This window comes from Triticum dicoccoides, chromosome 4A, assembly GCF_002162155.2.
Source record: "Triticum dicoccoides isolate Atlit2015 ecotype Zavitan chromosome 4A, WEW_v2.0, whole genome shotgun sequence".
Classification (NCBI taxonomy): Eukaryota; Viridiplantae; Streptophyta; class Magnoliopsida; order Poales; family Poaceae; genus Triticum; species Triticum dicoccoides.
Window position 1 is genome coordinate 467,209,393 of NC_041386.1, and position 19,127 is coordinate 467,228,519.

At 45.9% G+C, this 19,127-nt stretch overlaps 1 protein-coding gene across 1 annotated transcript; it reads left to right on the top strand.

Annotated features, from left to right (window-relative positions):
• Window positions 1-4,026: 4,026 nt before the first annotated feature.
• On the top strand, window positions 4,027-12,492 carry LOC119286226 (salicylic acid-binding protein 2-like). The gene is made up of 3 exons (XM_037565596.1): window positions 4,027-4,531; window positions 11,852-11,986; window positions 12,096-12,492. Exons 1-3 carry the CDS (start codon window positions 4,130-4,132, stop codon window positions 12,375-12,377), a joined length of 819 nt encoding a protein of 272 aa, XP_037421493.1. The 5' UTR covers window positions 4,027-4,129; the 3' UTR covers window positions 12,378-12,492.
• The last annotated feature ends 6,635 nt before the right edge of the window (window positions 12,493-19,127 follow it).

Consider the following 19,127-nt stretch of genomic DNA (forward strand, 5'->3'; position numbering starts at 1 on the left):
AGGCCGGAACGGTCTCTTATAAAAAGCTAAGTGTTCTTGAGGACACACGGGAATTTCATCTAGTAACTTTCATCATGTTCGTTTGATTCGCATTTGCTACTTTGATAATTTGATATGTGGGTGGACCGGTGCTTGGGTACTGTTCTTACTTGAACAAGCCTCCCACTTATGGCAACCCCTCTCACAAGCATCCATAACTATGAAAGAAGAATTAAGATAAATCTAACCATAGCCTTAAACATATGGATCCAAATTAGCCCCTTACGGAATAGCGCATAAACTAGGGTTTAAGCTTCTGTCACTCCAGCAACCCATCATCTAATTACTACTCCACAATGCATTTACTTATGCCCAAATATGGTGAAGTGTCATGTAGTCGACATTCACATAACACCACTAAGGGTATCAACAACATACATATCATCAAAATATCGAACGAATACCAGATTCACATGATTACTTATGACAAGACTTCTCCCATGTCCTCAAGAACAAAAGTGACTACTCACACATCATATTAATGTCCAAGATCAGATGGGTATTGAATAGCATAATGGATCTGAACATATAATCTTCCACCAAATAAACCAACTAGCAACAACACTACTAGCAACCCCCATGTACCAATCTGAGGATTTGATACAAAGATTGAATACAAGACACGAATTAGGGTTTGAGATGAGATGGTGCAAGTGAAGATTTTGATGAATATTGGTCCTCCCACGATGAGAGGGTTGTTGGTGATGACGATGGCTTAGATTTCCCCCTCCCGGAGGGAAGTGTCCCCGACGGAATCGCTCCGCGGAAGAGCAAAAGTACTCCTGCCTAAGTTCCGCCTCGATACGGCGGCGCTCCGTTCCGAACGTACTCTCCTTATTTTTTTTCTAGGGCAAATGGGCTTATATACCAGACGACGGGCACCGGAGGCTGGCCAGGGGCCCCACAAGCCAGCAGGGCGCACCCTAGTGCCTGGAGGGCACCTGCGTGGCCCCCTCTGGTACTTCTTTGCTCCAATATTTTTAATTTATTTCAAAATAAATGTCCGTGAAATTTCAGCTCATTTGGAGATGTGCAGAATAGATATCTCTGACATAGCTTTTTCAGGTCCAGAATTCTAGCTGCCGGCAATCTCCCTCTTCATGTAAATCTTGCATATTAAGAGAGAAAAGGCATTAGAATTGCTCCACAAAGTGTTATATTGATTAAAAACACTATAAGTAACAGTAAGAAATCATGATGCAAAATGGACGTTTCAATGAACTACTCAATTCAAATCCATTTGAATTTTGAATTTTCTTCCAAAAGAAAAGGTGCTCTAAAATCTATTTGGGATATTCCTAATCTGCTAGACTTTTTGTTTGGGCATTTTGGAAAAATATTTTTTGCACTTTATATTTCCTTTTGAATTTGAATTTTGTTCCAAAACCAATTGTATTTCAAATCCAATTTGAAAATTGGTAGAAGGTCAAACACATCATTTGTACTTATGAAATTTCCTTTTCCTGCCAAATAAATGCAAATCCGTTTTTAATATTTCCCTTTGGCTTTTGAATTGATTCCAAAACAAATCCAACTCAAACCACTTAGGGGAAATTTCATTGGGCTTGAATACCATTTGGGTCTTATTAAGGATGGCCTTATGCCCAAATAAATATTTTAAAATAATTTGGTTTCAACTAAAGTCTAGCTAGGTTTCCACTAGTTGCATCAGGCTTTGCCCTTCATATGCAAACATTCAAGCAAACAAGGTCAATCACAAGCAATTCTAGGCAATCATGAGTTTTTCCTTGAAGTTTTTTAATTCACTGTGAAATTTTCAATATACTAGATTTGGAAAAATCTGGGATGTGACAACCGTACAAGTAGAGCCGTGTGAATTTTACTCTAAATATATGGATCATACAGACTCACAACAACTATCAAACAATTGTACTGCTTGCGTAAAACACCGCACTTGCACGTCCAGAAATATAGCACGAACAATGGTAATCAGTGCAATCACCACAATATGAGAGTCATTGTGGTATTATAGCAATGTAGATCAAGCAGTCAGCAGTATGGGCGGCTGCTGTGCTGTGTAATAACTAGTATTACCTCTGTACCAAAATATAAGAAGTTTTTATAGGCTAAGGGTATCTCCAATGTTGACCCATAAATTTGCTCCGGCGTCTGTCCGCGGACAGGGGGACTAGCCCGCGGACATTGTTGCCAGAGGCTGCCATCCAACGTTGCGCGCATGCATTTCCACAACTATTGAAACTAAATAGACGAAATTTATGCAAACACGGCGGATTCATATAAACGGGACTACATTCATGCAAACATGGCATGATTTTCATTACATTTCAAACATTTAGAAAAAAAATATGCTACCCTAAATCTACCCTACGGTGGCGTCTGGCGTCCAAGCCCTTGTTGTTCCCTTCCTGGGATCGTGTCCCCCATCCGCCGTCTCCATGAACATCGGAATAAGACCGATGAAGTGAAGGGGCGGTCTACGTAAGAAAGGGTTGAACATGGGAGACAAATCGGCCCACATGGGACACAAGGCCCCACCACCTTCCATGCCCTACTCACCCTTGGAGGACTCCGCGTCTTGTCCGTCGCTGGTGGACGTGAGGTCCATGATGGAAAAGGAGGCGCTTGCACTCTCATCGTCCCATCGGGCCGTCCGAAAGTTCGCGGGCGGCTCGTAGGACGCGCAACTGGCGTTGTTCTCGTCCGTGATTGCCTGCAGCTATGCCTCAACGGCAGCATGTTCCTGGCGAGCGACGGCTTGAACAGGGCGGCCTCGTAGATTGCACCCTACTCCGTGGCAAAGTTGGGGTTCGCCGTGGCCATGGCCTCCTGGCTCGCGCGCTCACTGTCGATTAGGCCCTTCGTCAGCCAGTGTTGCTCGAGGAGCAACAAGTTGTACCGTTGTTTCTCCTGCGCCTGCTGGAACACCGACACAGGCGCCAACGCGAGCTGCTCCTCTGCCATGGTGGTGTTGAAGTGCGCATGTGCCTGCTCCATGGTGAAGACGGCATGCACTTGCGCGTGGGTCGATGCGGTGTCGTCGGAGCCCGTCTCCACCGTGGGGTCATCCTTGTCGTCGAAGACCTCGGGCAAGTTGATCGGCATGCCGGCCTCGATCCGCCTGGCACGGCAGCTCTGCCAGGTGGCCGCAAGGGCGGCCATTGCGGCCACCTCGTGCATTATCTCCATCAAAAGACTCTCCCGCAGAGCGTTGCCGCCTGCAATCATGGCGGATGTGGTGCAAGGGAGGAGGGTGTGGAGTGGTTTGTGTTATGGCATGGAGTTAGCTAGGTGTGGCCACCTTTAAATAGTGAATTCCAGTGAGTCCAGGCGTCCGGGTGCGTCAATGCACGGAGCCGGAGTGGGTTTCTCGGCCGACGAGTCTGCTTAATGGCGGCATACGGATGGGCGGGACATTCACCGGGCGTGGTAGATATCCGTCCCCTCCCGTCAAGTAACACGTCTCCGGCATTGAAGAGGCACGGACACCAGGGGTGCGTTGTGGGCGGCGCCCTCGGCCGGCGCGCTGCTTCAGTGGCGGAGCCAATGAGAAGTCATGTCCATTCCGGTCCGACGTCAATACGGAGCGGCCGCTGTACAACATATGAATTCAGGCAACTGGCACCAAACGGGAACGCGCGCGAACAAGGTGAGGAGCGTTTGGATGGGTCTGGGCGGTCAGAAGCAGTCGTTGGTGTTGTCTGGACGTCCGCAAAACCCTCCTAGTTTGTTTCTGTTTTGTGAGAGAAAATGTGTCAAGATCATTCTATGGACCGATGCAGAAGCACGTCAGATGGCACAACAAGTCCGGACCGTGCAGTCCGGTCAGTTACGGACGGTTTGAGTGAGATGCACTAAACGTCTGGATAGTAATAAGCATGGAGCATCCGTGTCATTTGATCTTTTGTTTCCATTTGTTAATCCACAAGTGCCGGCTTTCCACATAGCCGCCTTGGCCGGCCGCTAACTCCACTTCTAATTTAGAAACGAAAAGTAATGCCGTGTACTCGAGAGACCCGTCAAAGCTAGCACCATCTCCAGTAACTTAAACCATAATATCGTGTAAGAGGGAGCACAGAAGAGCCAATCGGCTTGTTCTTGACAATCATCCATGGAGGCGGCACTGGATAGCGGTGCAAAGGTAAAGCACATCATCCTCGTCCACGGCGTGTGCCACGGAGGCTGGAGCTGGTACAAGGTTGCGGCGGGGCTACGGTCTGCGGCTGCGGCGGCTGGGCACGCCTACCGCGTCCACGCGCCGGACCTAGCCGCGTCGGGCATCGATGACCGCCGGCTGCCAGAGGTAGCAACGTTCAGCGAGTACACGGGGCCGCTGCTCGATGCACTCCGGTCGCTCCCGGCCGGGGAGAAGGCGGTGCTCGTTGGGCACAGCCTCGGGGGCCTTAGCGTCGCCCTCGCCGCCGAGATGTTCCCGGACAAGGTCGCAGTCGCCGCGTTCCTATCCGCTTACATGCCGGACTGCGTGTCCCCGCCGTCGCATGTCCTCATGCAGGTATGATCTGATCGACCCCGTTGTCATACGTGTGATACTTGATGCACGTATTATACATTTTGTTTAGGTAGATATATACTTTTTTAATTAAGAACGAAGGCTTGTGAAGAGCCTGGTTTTGAATTAACAAAGCTATCAACCGGCCAGGAGTTATAACAGACAACCCAACTTACAACCATCGAAACGATACAACGGAAAACACTGGAAAACCTACTCACTACAACCTCCACAAGCCCCAAATGAATTGCAGCTAGCAAAGGCCAAGCACTCCACACTAAGATCATATGTAACAGAAACGGAGCAGCACAACAGGACATAGCCGACCTTCGAGGATGGACCGTGCTTCAGGAACACTTAGAGAAGAAAGGAACCAACATCTTCCCTCTCAATCACCAAAGAGGGACCTTCCTTCTCGCCATGGCTCATAGGCGCCGCACCATCGGGATTTCGAGAAGCTCACCCTAGAGCTGGAAGAATGTCGCCCTCGCGTCGCAAGGTGGACATAGGATGACCACATCGATTTGGGATATATCTCGCCGGCTGCTCCGCCACAATCCATGCCCAACTAGTTGGAGACAAGTTTCAAGGAATCGGACGACGCAGAGAAGGTAGCTCAATCCCTCACCTACATAACCTCTCAACCGAGCCCCGCACCCTTGACGACGCCTCCAGCAAGGTCACGACGCGCAAGGCGCCGCCGCCGCCAAATCCGCCGAGGATAAAGGTTTTCACCCGGGCAGGGGGGATCGGGGTGGAGAGCAGGGGACCTCGGCTGCGCCCCCATGGAGGAAAGCAACGCCCTTGGCGTTACCGCCGTCGGGCCGGCCGGACCGGCCAAGGTTTCCCCCGGTTCCCTAGCTGACCATCAACACGCACCAATGCCGGAGCTAGAAAACGCTAGCCCACACCGGAGGCGAGAGAGAGGCAGCATGGAATAGGGATTTCGCACCTCCAGATCTCACGAAGAAATCTTCTCGCCGCGACCGGATTCCACCAGCCACCCGTCGCCCGCGCGGCCGGGCACGCTGGCCAGCACCCCCTGCAAACGCCGCCCACCGCCCGACGATGTCGCCTCTCCGGCAAGCCCCCCCCCCCCAGAACCACGGGCCTCCAAAAGGAGGAGGAGCGCTGAGATCCCCGCCGCCACCTTCACCGGCATCCGCGCGGGCTTCCCGGCGGCCGTCTCTGGTAGCGGCGAGGGGGGGAGGGGGTGGTGGCGGCGGCGGAACCCTAGTCGCCCCCTAGTTTTTTTGAAAAACAACTTAACTTTATTAATTAGAAATAATTGTTACATCGTCTATCAAGAGAGAATATCTTTCATGGGCTCCTCTATCCAATTCCTAGTCATGGAACCTTTTGCTAATCTAGCAAGCTCATGAGCTACTTTATTCGCTTCCCTGTTACAATGTTCAAAACTGGTTTGAGGAAAATCACAGGCCATAAAAAAACAATTCTCAAAAGTTGCAGCAGCTGGCCCCGTAGACTGTCCTCCGTTCTTCATTGTGTCGATGATCTCCATATTATCATAATTGATAATTAGACGATTGCAGCCCGTCTTTTGTGCCAATAGTAAACCAAATCTGAGTGCTACCGCCTCTGCTGTCAGGGCATCCACACAGTACTGAATCCTCCAGTTATCACCTACTATGAAGTTTCCTTTGTCATCTCTGATAACAGCACCCGTTGTGCCTCTTAGTTGATCATGATCAAAAGAAGCATCCACGTTCAATTTAACGAAACCCCTAGGAGGTCTGCACCATCCTTCATTCTTTTTCTTTGCTTTAGTAGAGTGGACATTTACATAGTTCGATGTTAGAGCCCGAATCCCCATCAAGGTTTGGGACGCCTCTTGAGACTTACCCTCATGGACTAGTTTTCGTCTATTCCACCATAAATACCAAGCAGCTATAGCAATAAGTTCCCCTGCATTTCGGGAGCCCAAGATGGGTAGTTCATGATCAGGCATAAGGAGTAGGAATTTAAGGACTGCCTCTCCTGCACGATCAACGACACGGGCTTTTTTTACCACTTTATACAACCCCAAATGTTCCCACACTTCTTTTGCCTTCTGGCACAAAAATAATATATGTTTCGTGTCCTCTGGCTTGTCCAAACATGCTGGGCATATTGGCTGAGTTTTTATATGTCTGTTGGCCAATGTAACACGACACGGTAGAGTCCCGTGAAGCGTCCGCCAAATAAAAAATTTAACCTTCGCCGGACAAGCTAATTTACAGATCTTAGCCCAAATAGAATTGACCTTGCTTCTACCCATGCCATTCGAGTATTCCAACTTCCTCGCATGTTGGTTATTCCATTCCTCCACATAAGCTGATCGTCCAGTGAATAAACCATTTGTTGTATAGCTCCACGCAATAAAGTCCGACATATTATGCATAGAGACCGGGGTCGCTAGGACTCTACGGACATCAATTGGCCATAGAGTTTGTCTCACCAAATCTTCATCTCAGCCATTAGTGACTAGGTTAATAAGATCAGAAACTTTCGTCAATAGATTCCCCCTTCTAGGTGTAATAATTTTCCTGTCCGCACAATTTGGGATCTATGCATCTCTCCATATATTAATATTTTCTCCTGTTCCCACTCTCCATATATAGCCATTTTTTAGAGAGTTCACTCCCGTCATAATGCTTTGTCAAGTAAAGGAAGAGCCCTTCTTTAATATTGCGTTCATCAAATCACCTCCGGGAAAATACTTGGCTCTTAGGATTGTTGCACATAATGATTCAGGATTATCCACGAGACGCCATGCTTGCTTCGCTAATAAAGCCAGGTTAAAACAGTGTATATCACGGAAACCCATTCCTCCTTGTTCTTTTAGAACACACATCTTCCACCATGCCATCCAGTGCATCCTTTTCTGATTGTCCTCGTCACCTCACCAAAATTATGACAACACGTCTATGATTTCTTTGCAAATCTTTTTAGGAATTTTAAAGACGGGCATTGCATATGCTGGCCCAAGAGGACGACGCGAGGGCCGGGCTTGAGCTACTTTCTCAATCGGTAACCCTCAGATAGATATATACTCCCTCACGTCTTAGTGGTACATAACAAAAAAGCCTAATTGTCAAATGATCGAATATCAGTTGCAAGCTGTCACCTACTCACCTGATAGATACTCTTCCACAGTTTTCAAAATTACTCTGTAGACAACATGGTACTTTTTTTCTACAGTATTTGAAAAATCGTACATGAGCTGCACAGTTTAGGGGAGTAAGCACTGTACTCCTTTTTTGTGAGCCGAAAGCACTGTACCTTTTGAGCAAACAGTATGAATTTATTGCTTATAACTAAAAATATATAATACATCAAACCGACTAACTGGAATAAGAACAAAATTTTCAATCAGGATTACATCAAGATACTTCAAAGCTATCATCTATAGGCACACAACAAAAATTGTAATCTTGTATAGGACGATCGGAATCTTATATGCTCAGGTTATACCTGTCTGCGGTGATTGGACTCGTTCGCGACTACAAACGACTACCAATATCACTTTTATTAACTCAAACTGTCGGCGATGCATTTACTTATTTCACGTCCTCTTGTTTCTCTCATGTCTCGAGGGCGGGCCTCTTATATGTCTATCTCGATTGCTAAACATTTCTAATGGTCCATCCTTCTTTTGTTGTTCGATTGATGGAGAGACACCTTAGTTTCCTCCGTGTCACCATATCCTACCAATGAAAAAAATAGTGTACTATAGCAAAATAGCGTCGGCCTTAAAATACGCTATTAGCACGACATTATACTGATTAATTTAGCGAGTCATTCCTCAGTACGCTATGGCACGGTATTTTTTTAGTGTGTTCTACACACGTTAGGGCTAGGGTGTGCCGCCACGAATTCCAGCATCATGAGGGTATCCTTTCGCTTCCTCTCCATCATACCTCAACCTCTATCATCGGCATTTTACCTTATTGCTTGTATACGGTGGGGTTGGCCAAATTTTACAGGCTGCTATTTCCAATAAAATAATTGAATAGTAAAAAAACTTATTCAACTTAAAAGTTGGTTCTTGTTTTTCTAAACATCTTCTTCTTCTTTTGAAGAGCTCGGTGTGGGATCATGAGTTTTTGAAAGTTCATAAAGATATAGTCTAGTTTAACCCTCTATTTGCTAGTTATGGTTTTGTTATATATTTCGCCCTGTCCCCATTTTTCTACAATGATCTTCTAAATTGTTTTTGGAAGTTTGCCCAGAAAGACTTGAGAGATGATTTTTTTTGCTACTTCATTATTCTCCCACCTCGGTCCCAATGACGATACTTGTCCTTTATCTGGAGATGAAGATGTTAAGGGATGGACGAGAACAACGAGGGGGAGATGTATTGATTAGCTCCCAAATATGAAAAGGAAAACCATGTCTTGCCACTTTAGTGAGATTGGATAAAAGCAAATTGCACACCCTGTGACGCGCATATGCACATGTTTGTCACATAAACTGTGGAGGGACTAGGAGTCAGATGACAAAGATCATTACAAATTATTGTTTGGATTTCTAGAACCCGGTGACATTTGAGCCCAAAATCTATACCGTTGAGATTCATTTTGTCGGTTATTGTCATTTTTGCAAAACAAAAACCTTGTTTTTGAAATGGTGTACAAAAACCCTTACATTTAGCAAGATTAACTCGCATCCACCCATAACTCATCTATGGGACTTCTTTGTTATATTTACAAAAGGAACATTGTTCAAACTCAACCTGCAGTCCACCATGCGTAAGTTTGATATAAATAGAACTCGGATGCAATTTAGACGTACATGAAATTTACTTAAGTTGCAAGAATTACAACCCCCGGCATGTGGAAATCTCTTGACATCATAAGTGTGCAGTTAGGATTTTGGCCATGTTAAACGAGAGCTTATTAGGTTCAGTTTTTCATGAAAACTATCACGTTCTAAGTCATACTATATGGTTTAGCAAAATTTCTGGATGAAATGGTGGTCAAGGCTTACAACACACGCAGCATCATAGTCCGCACCATTCATTAGAATGTATGGTGCATGGTTCCTGTTTGTGCATGTACCAGTGCATGGCTCTTTTTTAAAATAAAAGAGAAATATATTAATATCACGAAGATATCAATTACATCCGGTCTCGGCATCTATAAGATGTCGGAAAGACATCCTGGATGCACACAACCAAAGGAAAAAAATAAAAGTCCCGCCATAGTGATGGACTCCTCTCAGCAGCTGCAGACAAACCACCACCAAATACAACACCCGAAAAACATAAAAGGTCTCCAAAAGCAACGCCTTTAAGAAGGAAACAGTGCACAAGCACCGTCGTTGACCGATTCAATATCTTAGGTTTTCACCCTGGAGAAGTCCGAGCTCTCAAAACAATTCCTTCAGCAAGGCAATTGCCGGGCACAACCAATGAAGGCCAGAACTTAGGTTTTCACCCGAGGAGCACCACCAAAATGAAAACCTCCAGTGCTGCCGGCCCCATTTGACACTGTTGCTCCTAAGAATTATCAAACACCTGGCTAACTGGCTAACTCCATGGCCTCGAAGGCCCTGCCCGTCTAATTGATCCTCCGATCTCAACCACCATGACCTTCTCCACATTTGTCTACACCATAAAAATTGAGAAGCCGACATGTCCCTTGGTGTCAACAAAAAACAGAGCTTAGCATCACGCCCTCATGGAACCTCGTAGGCTGAAATGGACATGCACGACCGAATTCTATCCGATCCAGATATCTTGGGCAATATCTCTGGCAGTAGTTCTGAAACACATCGATGACCAGATCTAAGAGAATCGATCATGTAGGATGTTGTCGTGATGCGAGAGAAGCACGAGGATCACCGCCTTCAATATCACAGCAGCAGCCCCCCACACCACCCCGATCCAGCTCGACGCCGCCCGACTGCAGCCATGGTCCAAGCACCAACCCATCCAGATCCAGACCAGATCGGGGGGATCGGTACCTCCACGTGTTGCAGCATGCACGCACCTAGCCCGTCGTCGCCTGACCACGGCCATGGGTCGAGCACCAACCCAACCAGATCCAGATCAGATCAGGGAGATCGGTACCTCCACGTGCTGCAGTACGCACGCAACTGCCACCATCCTCCCACCGCCCCAGGCACCTACGACCTGCGCAGAGGAGCGCAACACCGCTAGCCACCGCAAAAGCCCCCAACTCAATGTCAGCCACCCAAGGACGCCAGAGCCCCGCCGCCACCGGATCCGTGCACGCTTTGCCCGACAAAGACCATGAGGCGGCGGCGAGGGGAGAGAGGGCACGAGGAGGGAGACCTCGAGTGGGCGTGTTTGCCGCCGCCCGAGTCGCCCGGGGAGGACTACGCGGGGGCTGGGCCAGATCCCAATGCATGGTTCCTATTTGTGCAACGGGGATACCCAGTTGCCCTCACCATGCTACTCTGACACTTCAGGAGATATGTGCCAGAAATAAACCTGAGAATGGTTATTAAAAAACTGGGTGAAATGGTTCGGTTCTTACTTTGGGTTTGATTGGTTCAGGTTTTATTGGGCTGAAACTTTTTTAGTTTGGTTTTGGTTTGGGTATGTGAAGAAACCAATTTGGGTATAGTTGGTTATGGGCTTAAACAGTTTGCTTATTAACGACAATAAACTATGGGTCCAAAGCGGTTTCTGGCCATTGGTTATGTGCAATAGGCAACGACGCATCGACAACAAGTATCTTTGATCCGTGTATATGCTGCGATGCACTATGTAATTATGTATTATGGGAAAACACCACATGCAATCGAATGTGTTTGCTTGTGCTTTAGCTAAGCAATTGGTTTTAATACACTTGTCAGTGAGCTTTTCAGTCGTGTGTATTGTCTTTTTGACTCTTGCTGTGTGTTGACCGTATCTCAACGATAACTTTGTTCACAAATTGTTGTAGATGCACTTATGCCTTTTCTATGTCATTCGCTTCTTAACATGTTGATTTGTGCAATCATATATACATTGAAGTAAACTCATAGTTATGTATTGGGTTTAAATTGGTTTGGGTGAAAAAAATAGAGGGTTTAGTTTTGGTTGAGCTGAAAATGGCATTAAACGGGTATGACTCAAGTATGGTTTTGAGAGATATATATACAGGTAAGGTTTAAGTATAGTTTAAGTATGAAACCATTCTCAGATTTAGCCAGAAATATATGGTGCATGCTTCCTATTTGTGGATGTAGTAACAACGTCTTCATGGTTCTACAAAAGATTCCCATATGGTCTAATTTATTTACAAGGCAATACACCACTTTGTTAATTGCTGATGCACATGCATTACTTACCTTCTTCTCTCTTCCCCGTAGCATGGTGAGGGCAACTGGGTATCCCTGTTGGACAACGGGATGAAACCCCAAGATGCAGATGGAAGACTCCCGGCTTCCTTCATGTTCGGGCCGCAATTTATACAACAAAAGCTCTATCAGTTGTGCTCATCAGAGGTATGTCAATGTCCAAGGAGAGCAAAAATGGGTCGTTTTTGTTTGATACAAGAACCAGATTGTAATACATCTCCTAATTAAGAGATTTGCTAATGAATCCGGCATGCAGGACATCACCCTTGCGAAATCTCTCATACGAGTCGGCTCATTGTTCCTGGAAGACCTGCAAGCCCGTCAGCCATTCACCGAGGAACGCTACGGCTCGGTCCGCAAGGTCTATGTAGTATGCAAGCAAGATGTAACCATACCAGAGGCATACCAAATGTTGATGGTGGCCAAAAACCCGGTGGACGAGGTCAGAGAGATCGACGGTGCAGATCATATGGCGATGCTCTCGGCACCTGAACAGGTTGTCAAGTGTATCCTCGACATTGCTGAGAAATATAAGTAATTTTATGGTGTCGATGGATGTATGCACATGTCCCGGACGAAAACATGAAAATCTGTTGTAATAATCAAACATACTTTGGTGCCATCGTCGACTATTATTGTGTGGGATCCAGTTATAGGTGGGTGTTTGGCCTTCTCAAGTTGTCTGGGTCTATTATCCATGAGACAGGACAATAGTATATCGACGCATATGGATCATCATAATGGTTTAATGTTAGGGAACGCAATATGCAATTTTAAAAAAATTCTACGCTCACGCAAGATATATCTAGGAGATCATAGCAACAATAGGGGGAGAGTGTGTCCATGGATGTACCCTTGTAGACCGAAAGCGGAAGCGTTAGCTTAACGCGGTTGATGTGATCGAACGTCTTCTCGATTCAACCGATCAAGCACCGAACGTACGGCACCTCCGAGTTCTGCACACGTTCAGCTCGATGACATCCCTCAAACTCTTTATCCAGCAAAGTGTCGAGGAAGAGTTCCGTCAGCACGACAACGTGGTGACGGTGATGGTGAAGTGATCCGCGCAGGGCTTCGCCTAAGCACTACGTGAATATGACCGGAGAAGTAAACTGTGGAGGGAGGCGCTGCACACGGCTTGAAACAATTAATGTGTCTTAGAGGCGTCCCCACCCCCGTATATAAAGGAGGGAGAGGGGAGGCCGGCCCTAGGCATGCCCCAAGTGGGAGGAGTCCCACTTGGGATCCTAGTAGGATTCGCCCCTCACCCCTTTCCTTTTACCGGAAGGGGAAAGGGAGGAGGAGAGAGAGGAGGGGAAGGAAAGGGGGGCGCCGCCCCCTCCCCTAGTCCAATTCGGACTCCTCCCTTGGGGGGACGCCACCCCTTGTGGGCTGGCTTGCCTCCCTCCTATGGGCCATATGGCCCATATTTTTGAAGGAAATATGCCCTAGAGGCAATAATAAAGTTATTATTTATTTCCTTATATCATGATAAATGTTTATTATTCATGCTAGAATTGTATTAACCGGAAACATAATACATATGTGAATACATAGACAAACAGAGTGTCACTAGTATGCCTCTATTTGACTAGCTCGTTGATCAAAGATGGTTATGTTTCCTAACCATAGACATGAGTTGTCATTTGATTAACGGGATCACATCATTAGGAGAATGATGTGATTGACTTGACTCATTCCGTTAGCTTAGCACTTGATCGTTTAGTTTGTTGCTATTGCTTTCTTCATGACTTATACATGTTCCTATGACTATGAGATTATGCAACTCCCGTTTACCGGAGGAACACTTTGTGTGCTACCAAACGTCACAACGTTACTGGGTGATTATAAAGGTGCTCTACAGGTGTCTCCAAAGGTATTTATTGGGTTGGTGTATTTCAAGATTAGGATTTGTCACTCCGATTGTCGGAGAGGTATCTCTGGGCCCACTCGGTAATGCACATCACTATAAGCCTTGCAAGCATTGCAACTAATGAGTTAGTTGCGGGATGATGTGTTACGGAACGAGTAAAGGGACTTGCCGGTAACGACATTGAACTAGGTATTGAGATACCGACGATCGAATCTCGGGCAAGTAACATACTGATGACAAAGGGAACAACGTATGTTGTTATGCGGTTTGACCGATAAAGATCTTCGTAGAATATGTAGGAGCCAATATGAGCATCCAGGTTCCGCTATTGGTTATTGACCAGAGACGTGTCTCGGTCATGTCTACATAGTTCTCGAACCCGTAGGATCCGCACGCTTAAAGTTTGATGACGGTTATATTATGAGTTTATGTGTTTTGATGTACCGAAGGAGTTCGGAGTCCCGGATGAGATCGGGGACATGACGAGGAGTCTCGAAATGGTCGAGATGTAAAGATCGATATATTGGACGACTATATTCGGACATCGGAAAGGTTCCGAGTGATTCGGGTATTTTCAGGAGTACAGGGGAGTTACGGGAATTCGTATTGGGCCTTAATGGGCCATACGGGAAAGGAGAGAAAGGCCTCAAAGGGTGGCCGCACCCCTCCCCATGGGCTGGTCCGAATTGGACTAGGGAGGGAGGCCCTTCCTTCCTTCTCATTTTCCCTTCCCTTTCCTTCTCTCCTACACCTACTATTTGGAAGGGATCCTAGTTCTACTAGGAAAGGGGGAATCCTACTCCCGGTGGGAGTAGGACTCCCCTAGGGCGCGCCATAGAGAGGGCCGGCCCTCCCCCTCCTCCACTCCTTTATATACGTGGCCAGGGGGCACCCCATACACAACAAGTTGATCAGTTGATCTCTCCCAGCCGTGTGTGGTGCCCCCCTCCACCATATTCCACCTCGGTCATATCGTAGCGGTGCTTAGGCGAAGCCCTGCGTTGGTAGCAACATCATCACCGTCACCACGCCGTCGTGCTGACGGAACTCTTCCATGAAGCTCTGCTGGATCGAAGTTCGCGGGACGTCATCGAGCTGAACGTGTGCTGAACTCGGAGGTGTCGTGCGTTCGGTACTTGGACCGGTCGGATCGTGAAGACGTACGACTACATCAACCGCGTTATGCTAACGCTTCCGCTTTCGGTCTACGAGGGTACGTGGACAACACTCTCCCCTCTCGTTGCTATGCATCACCATGATCTTGCGTGTACGTAGGAAATTTTTTGAAATTACTACGTTCCCCAACAGTGGCATCCGAGCCTAGGTTTTATGCGTTGATGTTGTGCATGAGTAGAACACAAGTATGTTGTGGGCGATATAAGTCATACTGCTTACCAGCATGTCACACTTTGGTTCGGTGGTATTGTTGGATGAAGCGGCCCGAACCGACATTACGCGTACGCTTACGCGAGACTGGTTTTACCGTCGTGCTATGCACACAGGTGACTAGCGGGTGTCAGTTTCTCCAACTTTAGTTGAACTGAGTGTGGCTACGCCCGGTCCTTGAGAAGGTTAAAACAGCACCAACTGCACAAACTATCGTTGTGGTTTTGATGCGTAGGTAAGAACGGTTCATGCTAAGCCTGTAGCAGCCACGTAAAACTTGCAACAACAAAGTAGAGGGTGTCTAACTTGTTTTTGCAGGGCATGTTGTGATGTGATATGGTCAAGACGTGATGAGATATAAGTTGTTGTATAAGATGATCATGTTTTGTTGAAGTTATCGGCAACTGGCAGAAGCCTTATGGTTGTCTCTTTATTGCATAAGATGCAAGCGCCAAATAATTGCTTTACAATTATCGCTATGCGATAGCAATAGTTGCAAGAGCAATAGTTGGCGAGACGACCATGTGACGACACATTGATATAGATCAAGATGATGGAGATCATGGTGTCATGCCGGTGACGATGGAGATCATGACGATGCTTTGGAGATGGAGATCAAAGGCTCAAGATGATGATGGCCATATCATGTCACATATTATGATTGCATGTGATGTTTATCTTTTATACATCTTACTTTGCTTAGTTATGACGGTAGCATTATAAGATGATCTCTCACTAAATTTCAAGATAAAAGTGTTCTCCTTGAGTATGCACCATTGCCAAAGTTCGTCGTGCCCAGACACCATGTGATGATCGGGTGTGATAAGCTCTACGTCCATCTACAACGGGTGCAAGCCAGTTTTGCACACGCAGAAATACTCGGGTTAAACTTGACGAGCCTAGCACATGCAGATATGCCCTCAGAACACTGGAGACCAAAAGGTAGAGCGTGAATCATATAGTAGATATGATCAACATAATGATGTTCACCATTGAAAACTACTCCATTTCACATGATGATCGGTTATGGTTTAGTTGATATGGATCACGTGATCACTTAGATGATTAGAGGGATGTCTATCTAAGTGGGAGTTCTTAAATAATATGATTAATTGAACTTTAATTTATCATAAACTTAGTCCTGGTAGTATTAGCATATCTATGTTATAGATTAAAAGCTCGCGTTTAGCTCCCCTGTTTTATTTTTGATATGTTCCTAGAGAAAACTAAGTTGAAAGATGTTAGTAGCAATGATGCGGATTGGATCCGTGATCTAAGGTTTCTCCTCATTGATGCACAGAAGAATTATGTCCTTAATGCACCGCTAGGTGACAGACCTATTGCAGGAGCAGATGCAGACGTCATAAACATTTGGCTAGCTCAATATGATGACTACTTGATAGTTTAGTGCACCATGCTTAACAGCTTAGAATCGGGACTTCAAAGACGTTTTGAACGTCATGGATCATATGGATGTTCCAGGAGTTGAAGTTAATATTTCAGGCAAATACCTGAGTTGAGAGATATGAATTCTCCAACAAGTTCTATAGCTAAAAGATGGAGGAGAATAGCTCAAGCAGTGAGCATGTGTTCAGATTTTCTGGGTACTACAATCACTTGAATCAAGTGGGAGTTAATCTTCCAGATAAAATAGTGATTGACAGAATTCTCTAGTCACCACCACCAAGTTAGTAGAACTTCGTGATGAACTATAGTATGCAAAGGATGATGAAAACGATTCCCGAGCTTTTCATGATGATGAAATCGATGAAGGTAGAAATCAAGAAAGAGCATCAAGTGATCATGATTAACAAGACCACTAGTTTCAAGAAAAGGGCAAAGGGAAAGAAAGGGGGACTTCAAGAAGAACGGCAAGCAAGTTGCTGCTCAAGTGAAGAAGCCCAAGTCTGGTCCTAAGCCTGAGACTAAGTGCTTCTACTACAAAGGGACTGGTCACTGGAAGCGGAACTGTCCCAAGTATTTGGCGGATAAGAAGGATGGCAAAGTGAACAAAGGTATATGAAAGTGTGTTATATCGACTAGAGGGGGGGTGAATAGGCGATTTTTATGAAAGTCTTCAGAACATGGGAGTTTTGAAGACAAACGATAAAATTAAACCTATTACCATGCAGCGGAAGGTAGACTACACTAGGCAAACCATAGTCAAGTATTCAATGAAGTGAAAGCACAAAGACTAATAGCAGCTAGGTAGTAAGGATCAGGTAGGAAGATATTGTGAAGCCAAACAGAACACGCAGTCACTCAGTGAAGACAAATGATAGAGCAAACATACAATGACTTCACAAGGAGGAACGGTAAGTAAAGTGAAGTGAAGATGAAACCAGTGACTCGTTGAAGACAATGATTTGTTGGACCAGTTCCAGTTGCTGTGACAACTGTACGTCTGGTTGGAGCGGCTAGGTACTTAAACTTTAGGACACACAGTCCCGGACACACAGTCCTGAACACGCAGCTCAGGACACCCAGTCCTCACCGTATTCTCCTTGAGCTAAGGTCACATAGACCTTGCCCAATCACTCTGGTAAGTCTTCAAGGTAGACTCCCAAACCTTCACAGACTTCGTTCACTAGAAATCCACAATGTCTCTTGGATGCTCAGAACGCGACGCCTAACCGGCTGAAGGATGCACAGTCCTCAAGTGTAATAAGTCTTCAGATCACACAGACAAGAAGACTTAAGTGATGCCCAATTCTCTCTGGCTCTGGTGGTTAGGGCTTTTATCCTCGCAAGGAATTCTCTCTCAAAGGCTTCGAGGTGGGTTGCTCTCAAACGACAAAAGCCGTACTTTCAATCTGAGCAGCCAACCGTTTATGGTTGTAGGGGGTGGGCTATATATAGACACTTGGCAACCCGACCTGATTTGCCTGAAATGACCCTGGGTCACTAAGGAACTGACACGTGTTCCAACAGTCAGATTTCAAACTCACACGTCAACTTTACTTGGGCTACAAGCAAAGCTGACTTGTCCGACTCTGGACAAGATTCGCTCTCATAGTCTTCACTCGAAGACATAGGTTTTTGGTTTAGGCATCACTTCAGTCATTCTGACTGGTTCTCTTGGACCCCACTTAACAGTACGGCGGTTCCTATGACTCAACACAAAAGAAAAAGAACTACGAAAGATCTAAGTCTTCGAGCTCCATAGGCTTCATATAGTGTCTTCTCTTGTCATAGTCTTCAATGTGAATATCTTCATATACCACCTTTGACTTCAATGTCTTCATACAGTTTTAGGGGTCATCTCTGGTAGTAAAACCGAATCAATGAGGGACTTCTACCTGTGTTATCCTGCAATTCTCACAAACACATTAGTCCCTCAACTAGGTTTGTCGTCAATACTCCAAAACCAACTAGGGGTGGCACTAGATGCACTTACAATCTCCCCCTTTTTGGTGATTGATGACAAACTAGTTGAAGTTTTCAATGGGGAATATAATCTGTGAAATTGTAAAGGATAAGGAATTGTCTTCATAAGTTGCAAGGGCTCCCCCTGAAGATGTGCATATAAGTTAATTTGCTTTTGGAATGCAAATGCACATGGCAGGTGGTACTTGTGGAGATCCACTTCAACTTATGATGACAATCCACTATGCATGTGAAAGTATATGAATATAATGACATGCATAATGGAAAATGGACGTCTGTAGAATGAGCTAAGTGCGGAATTTATCGTCGCACATGCGGAATTTATCTTCGCAAAACAAGGTGGCAAATAAGTAGCAAACGACCATCTAGTTTAAGTGTTACAACTCATAAGAACCAAATGTAGCAAAAACGAGAGTTGTAAGCACGAAGCAAAATATAAGGCACCCGCCCATATGGACCCGCTTGAAGACTGTCAATCTCATATGCTTCTCCCCCTTTTGTCAGTAATGACCAAAAAGGTTTGAAGACATAGAGCCTCTACTCGTACCCATGAGGAGTAGGTGAAGTAGCAGGTTTGTTGGTGTTGTTTGGCGGTGCAGAAGAGCTTGGAGGTGCTGAAGGAGGTGGCGGTGAAGTAGCATC

Excerpts from the sequence above, each read along its gene's own strand:
- LOC119286226 (XM_037565596.1), top strand. The coding sequence starts at position 4,130 with ATGGAGGCGGCACTGGATAGCGGTGCAAAGGTAAAGCACATCATCCTC. Across the intron at positions 4,532-11,851 it reads CGTCGCATGTCCTCATGCAG|CATGGTGAGGGCAACTGGGT; the intron begins GTATGATCTGAT and ends TCTTCCCCGTAG. Across the intron at positions 11,987-12,095 it reads ATCAGTTGTGCTCATCAGAG|GACATCACCCTTGCGAAATC; the intron begins GTATGTCAATGT and ends TCCGGCATGCAG.